This window comes from Babylonia areolata, chromosome 2, assembly GCF_041734735.1.
Source record: "Babylonia areolata isolate BAREFJ2019XMU chromosome 2, ASM4173473v1, whole genome shotgun sequence".
Classification (NCBI taxonomy): Eukaryota; Metazoa; Mollusca; class Gastropoda; order Neogastropoda; family Buccinidae; genus Babylonia; species Babylonia areolata.
In genome coordinates, this window is record NC_134877.1 from 33,478,014 (window position 1) to 33,488,013 (window position 10,000).

The 10,000-nt window shown below is 45.3% G+C and overlaps 1 protein-coding gene across 1 annotated transcript in view; it reads right to left on the reverse strand.

Annotated features, from left to right (window-relative positions):
• Positions 1 to 1,641: 1,641 nt before the first annotated feature.
• LOC143277289 (secretin receptor-like) overlaps positions 1,642 to 10,000 on the reverse strand; it is a 296,984-nt gene continuing 288,625 nt past the window's right edge. Inside the window, exons 10-13 of the mRNA XM_076582062.1 lie at positions 8,726 to 8,820; positions 7,123 to 7,267; positions 4,222 to 4,263; positions 1,642 to 3,091 (exon numbers count right to left, since the gene is read on the reverse strand). Of these exons, the coding sequence (XP_076438177.1) occupies positions 2,285 to 3,091; positions 4,222 to 4,263; positions 7,123 to 7,267; positions 8,726 to 8,820 (1,089 nt within the window). The 3' untranslated portion in view covers positions 1,642 to 2,284. The remainder of the gene's footprint in view (positions 3,092 to 4,221; positions 4,264 to 7,122; positions 7,268 to 8,725; positions 8,821 to 10,000) is intronic.

Below are 10,000 nucleotides of genomic sequence, written 5' to 3' on the forward strand. Positions count from 1 at the left end.
CTCTTCTCAGCCTTGCTCCATGTCTTCTTCCTGACTCTGTCGCCTCTGTGATATTGATATTATTTCTATCTATCTATCTATATCTGTCTGTCTATTATCTATCTATAGTGTGACGATATTGTGAAGTCTGTATGTGAAAATATGAAGCTCATTCAGTCGTTTATTTCGGGATCAGACTTTCGGGATTAGAACCGGGTATGCTTCTTTCTAGTGGGAGGCAGACAATACTACTCAATCTTAAGCTCTGGGTTTGTTTTTTTCAAATCAAAATTGAGAGGTCAAAGCCCTGTTTAGCATCTTGAACCCCTTGATTAGTTCTCACAAGTATGCATGTAGGTGTAAGGCTGTCGTCAGACTGTAAAATAGAGCTCAGAGGTCAGGCTGTGGGTAATTTCTTTGGATGTCTTCCTTTTGGAGTTCGCCGTCCTTTTTGCTCGGCACAGATCTCTGATATTCTCTGTTCTAGTGTGTAGACCAATGTTCGTTGCTCAGTTATTACAGCGAAAAGGCGTGTCACACAAAAGACAAGACACATACGTGCACATACACGCGAACTTTGGCGCATGCAGATATGCGCACGTATATACTCAAGACATGGGCACGCGGATGCACGCACGCACGCACGACATCCTGCAAAAGTCCTGAAGAGACACTTCTACACACAACCTCCACCCATACACGCGCGCGTGCCCAGGACAAAAATGGTTGGGGCCAGGTGGGATGAGTGTAGAGGTTTGTGAGAGACAGAACTTAATGATGATCGATGGCGAGAACGGTTATGATAATAATGATGATGATGATGATGAATATGTCGGCACATTTAAGGGATATTTGGCAGCAGCAGCAGCAGCAGCATTAACAGCGTCAGGTTAAAAATTTAAAAAAAAGCAACGCTTTAAAACTAACGGCAAGAATGTTCATTGTTAACTTCATAGATACATTAACAAGACCAACGAACGATGGCATTTTAGATATAATGATAATGCAGCTGGTATGCTGGATCAAGCTTCTAAATTATAAGCGGCCTTAATGTGCAATCCAGCATTCGACGGTGCGCGCGCGCGCGCATTGTGTGTGTGTGTGTGTGGTGGGGGAGGGGTGTAGGGGGTGTGTGTGTGTGTGTGTGCGCGCGCGCGCAACATCATCAAACCGTTAGACATGAAGCTTGTGACAAGTGGCTGTCCTTTTTCCATGTCCATATACTACAAACCTTTTCAATGAAACGTTAAATGTTGTGAGATCGAATCGCAGATTCCCAATGTAAAAAAAACACAAAAAATATACTACAACACAGCGGTATTCTCACTGCCCGTTGATACGTACCTGTAGTTCTGGTGGTGCTGGCGTGACTTTAGATACCCCCATCACGCCTCCCCCCTCCTACACACACACTCTCTCCCTCCCTCTTTCCTCGGATAGGTATTCATGTCGTTTATGTAACGTTAGGTAAAAGGGTTGGCCTTATACCCCGAAGCAACGAACAACATTCACGGAAATTTACGGGGATCATTATAAGAGAACAGTCACCGTTACACTTCAAAACAACAAAACAACACAAAACGAAAATGAAATGAAAACAATCAGGAAATGCGGAGGTAAACTGCACTTTCGTGTATCAGAAACAGTGTCCGAGAACGTACGAAATCTCGAACGTTTTCAATAACGGGTACCATGTATGGTATGGCTTCACTCATCTACAGTTCATGTAAGGTTATAACAATTATAGTCTTCCATACATTCGCGTTTCTTTATGACAGTAGTACTTTTTTTTTTTTTTTTTTTTGTAGGTCACTCGTGACTATACAGTCAGTCATTTGTTACTTCAGTGGCACAGCTGAACAATAACGATTTTAAAGACCACCAACAAGCGTTGGCGCGATTTTTACATTCGTTTCTTTGTGTCTGTTGCAACAATCATAATAACACACACCAGCAGTCCGGAATCCCTCTCCCATAGAACATGCACACAGAGACACACATCCCTCCCAACCTTCACCACCGCAGCAGCAAACGCAGTCCGTCACAGAAACGCCGTGTCACAAGCATCCTCCTCACACAGGGATACACGCGCAGACACACACACACACATCCCTCCCAACCTTGACCACCGCAGCAACAAACGCAATCCGTCACAGAAACGCCGTGTCACAAGCATCCTCCTCACACAGGGACACACGCACACACACAGAGACACACACAGACACACGCAATACCACACGCACACACACACACACACACACACATCCCTCCCAACCTTCACCACCGCAGCAACAAACGGAACCCGTCACAGAAACGCCGTGTCACAAGCATCCTCCTCCTCGTCCTGACTGTTGTTCTCCGCCGCAGACATGGCGTCCTCATCGTCCCCATCCCCGCCGCCGGTGACGTCACCGCCGTGACGAGCCGGCGATGACGTCAGCGGCGTCCGGTCCCCGCTGTCGTCACATTCGCCAGCGGCGATGGTGCCGTTTCCGTTCAAGGCGGTAACAAACTCCGAAGAACGAGGAGGCGGAGGAGGCGACGGACTTTTCTTCCTGGCAGCAGCCACTGCAGACGCAGACGCCGACGAGGATGAAACTTTAGCCTTGAGGTTGCCCAGCAACGCTTGGCGTAACAGGTCATTCCCTCCGTGAGGCTCTGCCATGCTGGCAGCAGCTGCAGGGGCTGCAGTGATGGCGGTGGTCGCTGTGGCTGTGGCTGTGCCGCTGCCGACAGAGTCCGGGGGCAGCGACTCGTAGCCCAGGTCGTGCGAGCGGGCCCTGTGCATCCGCGCGCGCTTCTTCTCGGCAGCGGTGAGGATGCCATTGGTGCCCGGGGAGGAGGAGGAGGAGGTCAGCGAGGAGGAGGAGGCCAAGGAGAAGCTCTGCAGCTTGTGATGCATGGCCAGCAGTTTGGCGTTTCTGGGATGGTGGTGGTGGTGGTGGTGTGAGGACAGGGAGGCGGCGGCGGCGTTGGTGTTGGTGTTGGTGTTGTTGAGGACGCTGGGCGCCTTGCGGTAGGAGGAGGCGGCGAAGGAGCGCGTGAAGGCCGTGGGGTCTCCCGACTTCCGGTACTGGTGGCGGTACCACACCCGCTTCAGCTCTCCGTGCACCTGCAAGGAGAAGAAGAAGAAGAATGAGGGATGAATAGAAGGAGAATGGACGAAGGAAGGATGGATGTGAAGGAGGGATAGGAAGGAGGGATGGAAGGAGGGGAGGATGGAAGAAGGATGGAAGAAGGAAGGATGGATGGGAGAAAAAAGGAAGGAGGGATGCAAGAAGGGGGATGGAAGAAGGAAGGGGGATGGAAGATGGAAGGAGGGATGGAAGAAGGGAGGGGGATGGAAGGAGGGATGGAAGAAGGGAGGGGGATGGAAGGAGGGATGGAAGAAGGGAGGGGGATGGAAGGAGGGATGGAAGAAGGAAGGGGGATGGAAGGAGGGATGGAAGAAGGGAGGAAGGATGGAAGAAGGATGGAAGAAGGAAGGGGGATGGAAGGAGGGATGGAAGAAGGGAGGAAGGATGGAAGAAGGAAGGGGGTGGAAGAAAGGATGGAAGGAGGGATGGGAGGAGCAGGGAGGGATGGAAGGAGGAGGAATGGAAGGGGGTGAAAGAAGGAAGGGGGGATGGAAGGAGGAGGCGGAGGGGGAGGAGAATGAATCAATTGTGTGTGTGTGTGTGTTTTTTTTTTTATCTAACGTCTTTTTACTTCGAGTGATTTTAGATGTATCGCGCGCGCGCGTGTGTGTGTGTGTGTGACAGGGGTGGGGATATACAGAGAAAGGGCGAACTCTTTACAATGGAATGAGCAATTCATAAAATGTTTGTGAAACAGCAATGAGCAAACGACAAAAACAAAATCAATAAAAGTGTGTGCGTGTGCGTGCGTGCGTGCGTGCGTGCGCCGTGTCCAGAAACAAGGTGGTGATGGTGTTTCGCATCGTTACGATTGTGGCAGTAAGCAGGGGTGTGTGGGGAAGTGCTGTCTGTTGGCTTGTGTTTGTAGTAATATATTGTAATGTACATCTCTCTCTCTCTCTCTCTCTCTCTCTCTGTCTGTCTGTCTGTCTGTCTCTCTCTCAACAACCATCTACCCGAATATCTAGTCATCAGCCCCAATATTCCTTGTGACCCCGGTACACTTGGTAATAAAGACATATTCTATTCTATTCTATTCTATTCTAATATTTCGTGCACACTTTTCAAAAAGAACACCCATCATAACTTCAGGTCCACGGCTCACCTCCTCGTTCAAGAAACAGAAGAGCAACGCCAGCAGAAACCCCTGCAACACAGCGACGAACGCAGATGTTTTATATATGTACCTCAAATTTTCAGACGGACAACAAAATCCGATCTGAGAGCAGCATAGCATAGCATAGCATAGCATAGAAAAGCACAAGAGATGAACCACTCACACAGACAACGAAATTATGATTAGAGAGACTGACAAACACACACGAGGTAAGGACCGCGGCATCCAGAAGAAAACCCAACAAAATAACAGGAGGAAAATGTCCGTGCTATGATCACAGAGGAGTGAGAGGGGGGGAAGGAGGAGAAGGCGGGGGTGGGGGGGTGGAGGTCGAAAGGACTAAAGAGAGGCAGAGAGAGACAGAGAGAGGACAAAGACAGATTCTTTATTTTCGAGGATAATAGATAAGCACTGGCGCACTTTTTTTTTTTTTTCCATCCAGTCTCCGCCCTGAAACAGGGTCTACACTACACAATACTACATTGTATATGTCACTGCATGCACTACACAATGCTGCTTAAAGTCATAGCATGCGAATACAATTCTACATAAAGGCATAAGCGTGGTAATAATAACACACACACACATAGGCACAAGCATGGAATTAATACACGACACACAGAGAGAGAGAGAGCAATAATAAAGAAACCGAAAGAGAGCGAATATGCGCGCGCGTGTGTGTGTGTGTGTATAATAATAACAATCATAATATTTATTTATATAAATCCCAAAAAAGTAATTTCGCTCTAAACGCTTTACAGTTACAACAATGCTAATTTGTTATTATTGTTGTTGTAGTTAGCGCCCGAACAAAAACATTGCTCGAAACGCTTTACTAAAATTGTTCCAATAACTTTTTTTTTAAACATCCATGAATAATGTACAGGTTAGTCCAGCTACCTAAGCAACCATGACGAATTCTGACAAGACATAGACTAAGGCTAACGTCTATAGTAAACACACAAAGACACAAGCACCAATGCGAACATCCAAAACTGACAGCGACTGACAGACAGACCGATATTGTATTGTATTTCTCTTTTTGTCACAACAGATTTCTCTGAGTGAAATTTGGGCTGCTCTCCCCAGGGACAGCGCGTCGCTACACTACAGCGCCAACCATGTTTGTTTTTTTTGTTTTTGATTGATTGATTGTTTGTTTTTGATTGATTGTTTGTTTTTGTATTTTTTCCTGCGTGCACTTTTATTTGTTTTTCCTATCGAAGTGGATTTTTCCACAGAATTTTGCCAGGAACAAAACTTTTGTTGCCGTGGGTTCTTTTACGTGCGCTTAGTGCATGCTGCACACGGGACCTCGGTTTATCGTCTCATCCGAATGACTAGCGTCCAGACCACCACTCAAGGTCCAGCGGAGGGGGAGAAAATATCGGCGGCTGAGCCGTGATTCAAACCAGCGCGCGCTCAGATTCTATCGCTTCCAAGGCGGACGCGTTATCTCTAAGCCATTACTCCACTAGAGTGATAGAAAGAATGAAGGGGGGTAATATTAGAAGGAAGCCATCCCAAATAAAAGGAGCTTCGAAATATGAGACATGAGATATGAGACAATGATACAAATTGAAAATTGATTCACTGCATCAAAAAAAAAAGAACAAAATACGCATTAAACACATACACACAAGCAAACATACACTAACACACACATACGCACGCACGCACGCACGCACGCACGCACACACTAATATCACTTACTTAATGTAGAAAAGCGTTCAGATTAAAGACCACACTTTCTCTCTCTCTCAAACATTCATACGCATACACAAATTCTCTCTCTCTCACACACGCACAAACACACGCATCCCTCCACATACAGTTCACTTACCCTACATCCCACGACCCCCGTACACATACAGTCACAGGCGCGCGCACACACACACACACTCTCTCTCTCTCTCTCTCTCTCTCTTATAGATTGTTTAAGACTGTCTTTGAAAAAGAGAGCTATATTTTGGTTATGGATACATATTGGTTCCGAGTTCCTATTGCACAAACAAGATTCAACGTTCTACCACTCAACAACAATGTACATCGATACAGTCATTCAGATCAGGACTGAGCATGCCCATTTTGTAGGGATGAAGTTGAGAACGAGCAGCACTTTTTATTCAACTGCATCGTTTTTGAAGATTTAAGAAAGAGAATATTTAAAGAATCGGCTAGACTCCCCTTGCATGTGTTAGTTGGAGCAACAAATTTCAATCACAGACATAAAGTATCAAGATGTATTTTCCATGCTATCAATACAAGGAACAAGTTAATCCGCAGTCAGTGATCAAGCATGGTTAAATACTATATAAAAACAAATGTCTATATGATGGGCGCATTGTTCAAGTATATATATTCATTCAGTTTGTACTTGTTTTTGTTGTTGTTGTTGTTGTTGCTATGGATAACACAATGTTATATGCAACCTCACCGATCCACCCTTCCCCATTGTATTGTGGCCCAAGGCCAATGTACATTAAATTTTCTGAGTTCTCTCTCTCTCTCCCTCTCCAGCTATTCCTCTCAACCGCCCCAACAACCCACACACAATACCCTTGCAACCACACCTCTCACAACCCCCCCAACACACACACACACACACACACATAGACAGACAGACAGACGGATAGATAATTGATAAAAATATTTTGATATAACACACACGTACACACACGCACACACAGTCACACGCACAAAGAAACGCATTCTTACACACACACGCACGCACGCACACACACACACACACATATATATATATATATATATATATATATATATATATATATATATATATATATATATATACATACATACATACATACATATATACATACATATATATATATATATATAATTATTATATATACATATATATCTACTTACCTGGAAGGAGTTGTAAGCCATCTCCACATAGAGGTAGGCCACGTTGTAGGAGTTGTTCTCAAACCCGGACGGCACCAGCACGTAGAACACGATGTACATGATGCCGAACAGCGGGATCAGCACCAGGATGAACTTGGCCAGTTTTCTGCCACAACAACACCACCAACGCTACAATAGTAGCAGTAGCAGAAGCAGTTGTAGAAGAACAGTGAAATTAGCACCAGGAAAGAAACGTGGCCAGTTTTCTGACAACACCACCAACAACGCTACAATAGTAGTAGCAGCAGTAGTAGTAGCAGCAGCAGTCGTAGAAGAGTTAAATTACCACCATGATGAACTTGGCCAGTTTTCTGACACAAAACAAACAACTACTAGTAGTAGTTGTAGCGATAGACGTAGCAGTAGTAGGAGAACAGTGAAATTAGCGCCAGTTTTCTGACAAAATAACACCAACAGCACTACAATAGTAGCAGTAGTACTAGCAGTAGTATAAGAACAGTGAAATCAGCACCAGGATAAACTTGGCCAGTTTTCTGACTCAACAACACCAACATCAATATTGAACAGTAGTAGTAGCAATAGTAGAACTAGAAGTAGTTGCAGTAGTAGAAGAACAGTCAAGTCAGCACCAGAATGAATTTGGCCAGTTTTCTGACACAAAACAAACAACAATACTAGTATTGTTGTAGCAAAAGAAGAAGTAGCTGTAGTAGGAGAACAGTGACATTAGCACCAGGATAATACTTGGCCAGTTTTCTACCACAACAACACCAACAGCACTACAACAGTAGCAGTAGTATAGTACTAGCAGTAGTAGAAAGAACAGTCAAGTCAGCACCAGAATGAACTTGGCCAGTTTTCTTACACAACAAAACAAACAGCAATACAAGTAGTAGCAGTAGTTGTAGCAGTAGTACAATATAGAAGTAGCAGCAGTATAGTAGATAAGAACAATGAAATCAGCACCACGATAAAAAAAAAAAAACAGCCACTTTTCTCACAGAACAGCAACAATACATAAATGATAGCAATAGCAGCAGCAGCAGCAGATGTAGCAGTATTAGTTGTAGCAGCAACAGCAACAATAGTAATAGAATTAGTAGTAGTAGTAGCAGCAGCAGCACGGAGAAGGAGAAAGAAATTGCCGAAGAGAGTGGCTGATGAAGAGGAGAACAGAACGCAGAATGTTTCTGTGTGACTCTGTGTGTGGAAGAAGGAGTTAAAAAAAAAAAAAAAGGAGGAGGATAAAGAGGAGGAGAGGAGTGTGCATGTGTGTGTGTGTGTGTGTGTGTGGACACATCTCCCGATCATCTGGTCTTGCCAAAACGTTCCTGCAAGGCACCGTACAAGGAGGCAGAAGGAGAGGACGGCAGAAGAAGAGATGGGAAGACAACATCCGGGGGTGGACAGGCTTGACGCTCGGTGACGCCCTGAGGAAATCAGAAAACCGTGAAGAGTGGAGAGGGGTGGTGGTCAGGTCAGCAGCAGTGCCCCAACGGTCTGAACCCAGACTACGGGAGAGGTGAAGGTGTGTGTGTGTGTGGTTTGTGTGTGTTGTGCGGGCCTGCGTGCGTGCGTGCGTGCGTGCGTGCTTGCGCCTGACCTGTACTTGGCTTTTCTGTTGGTACCAAGCTCCGAACTATGGCGAATCTTCATGAAGAGCTTGCGCAAGATATTCAGGAACAAAAAGAAGTTAATCTGCAACACACACACACACACACACACACACACACACAGAGTGACAGACAAACTCACTCACACACGCGCACACACATTCACGTAAGAATAAAAGTTGTATGCATGATTATATCGGGAGTAAAAAAAACAGGTACACAAATCATTCACAAGACTGACAAAGCGTCTCCTTGCTACTCAGTTTTGTTTCAAACGCAACATAAGCCAGGCACGGTTGATAGACAAAAAGATTGCTCGAAGAAAGATTTATGAGCCAAAGTGTTCGCAAATTAAGTTGATTAAATGGGAAGCGAAACACACACACACACACACACACACACACACACACACACACACACACACGGGTGCACAAACACACATACACATACGCAAAAGCACCGAGTTAACTGGCATCATTCATAATCTCTCCAAAAAATCTTTAATCCTAAATTCTCTTCCGTACCCCCACCGCCCTAAGAAAGACGACAACAACAACAACAACACACACACACACACACACAAATACAACAATAAAAAACCAGCAAAACACACACACACACACCAATACAACAAAACAAACACAACAACAACCCTCCCTTAACCCCCCCCCCCCACCCCCCCCCCCCCCAAACGAACAACAACAATAAGTAAAGAAACCAACAGATACCAGCATGGCCTCATCATGTGATTGGATTCCTCAATCCTCAAGATTTCCTCAATCTCCCGCCCAGCCCCGTAACCTACCACCTCTGATAGATAGATACCACCTCTCATACCCTCCCTCCCCGCTCCCCCCACCCCTTCGCCCCCCCATTTCCCTCCACCTCAGTAAAAAACCCAACCCAAAGACCGAAAAAGGAAGAAGGAAGATTGTTGCAGGACACATTATCTCGTAAATAACGGCATCGTCAGAAAGACATGCCAAGGGAAAATATCACCAATATATCAAGGCACCACGTATATATATATATATATATATATTTTTTTTTTTTTTTTTTTTTTTTTTTTTTTTTTTTACACATGTATGTAATTTTATAATACAGGATTCACAAAATGTTGAGGACCACTGTGGGGAATTCGTGCACCTTTCTTCCGAAAGGCAAGATGAACTAGTTGATGGGTAAACTGGTGGAAAACACAGGCGTCGTATGCAGCTTCCCCCCCCCACCCCGTCCCGCCTCTCACACACACACACCCTTCCAAT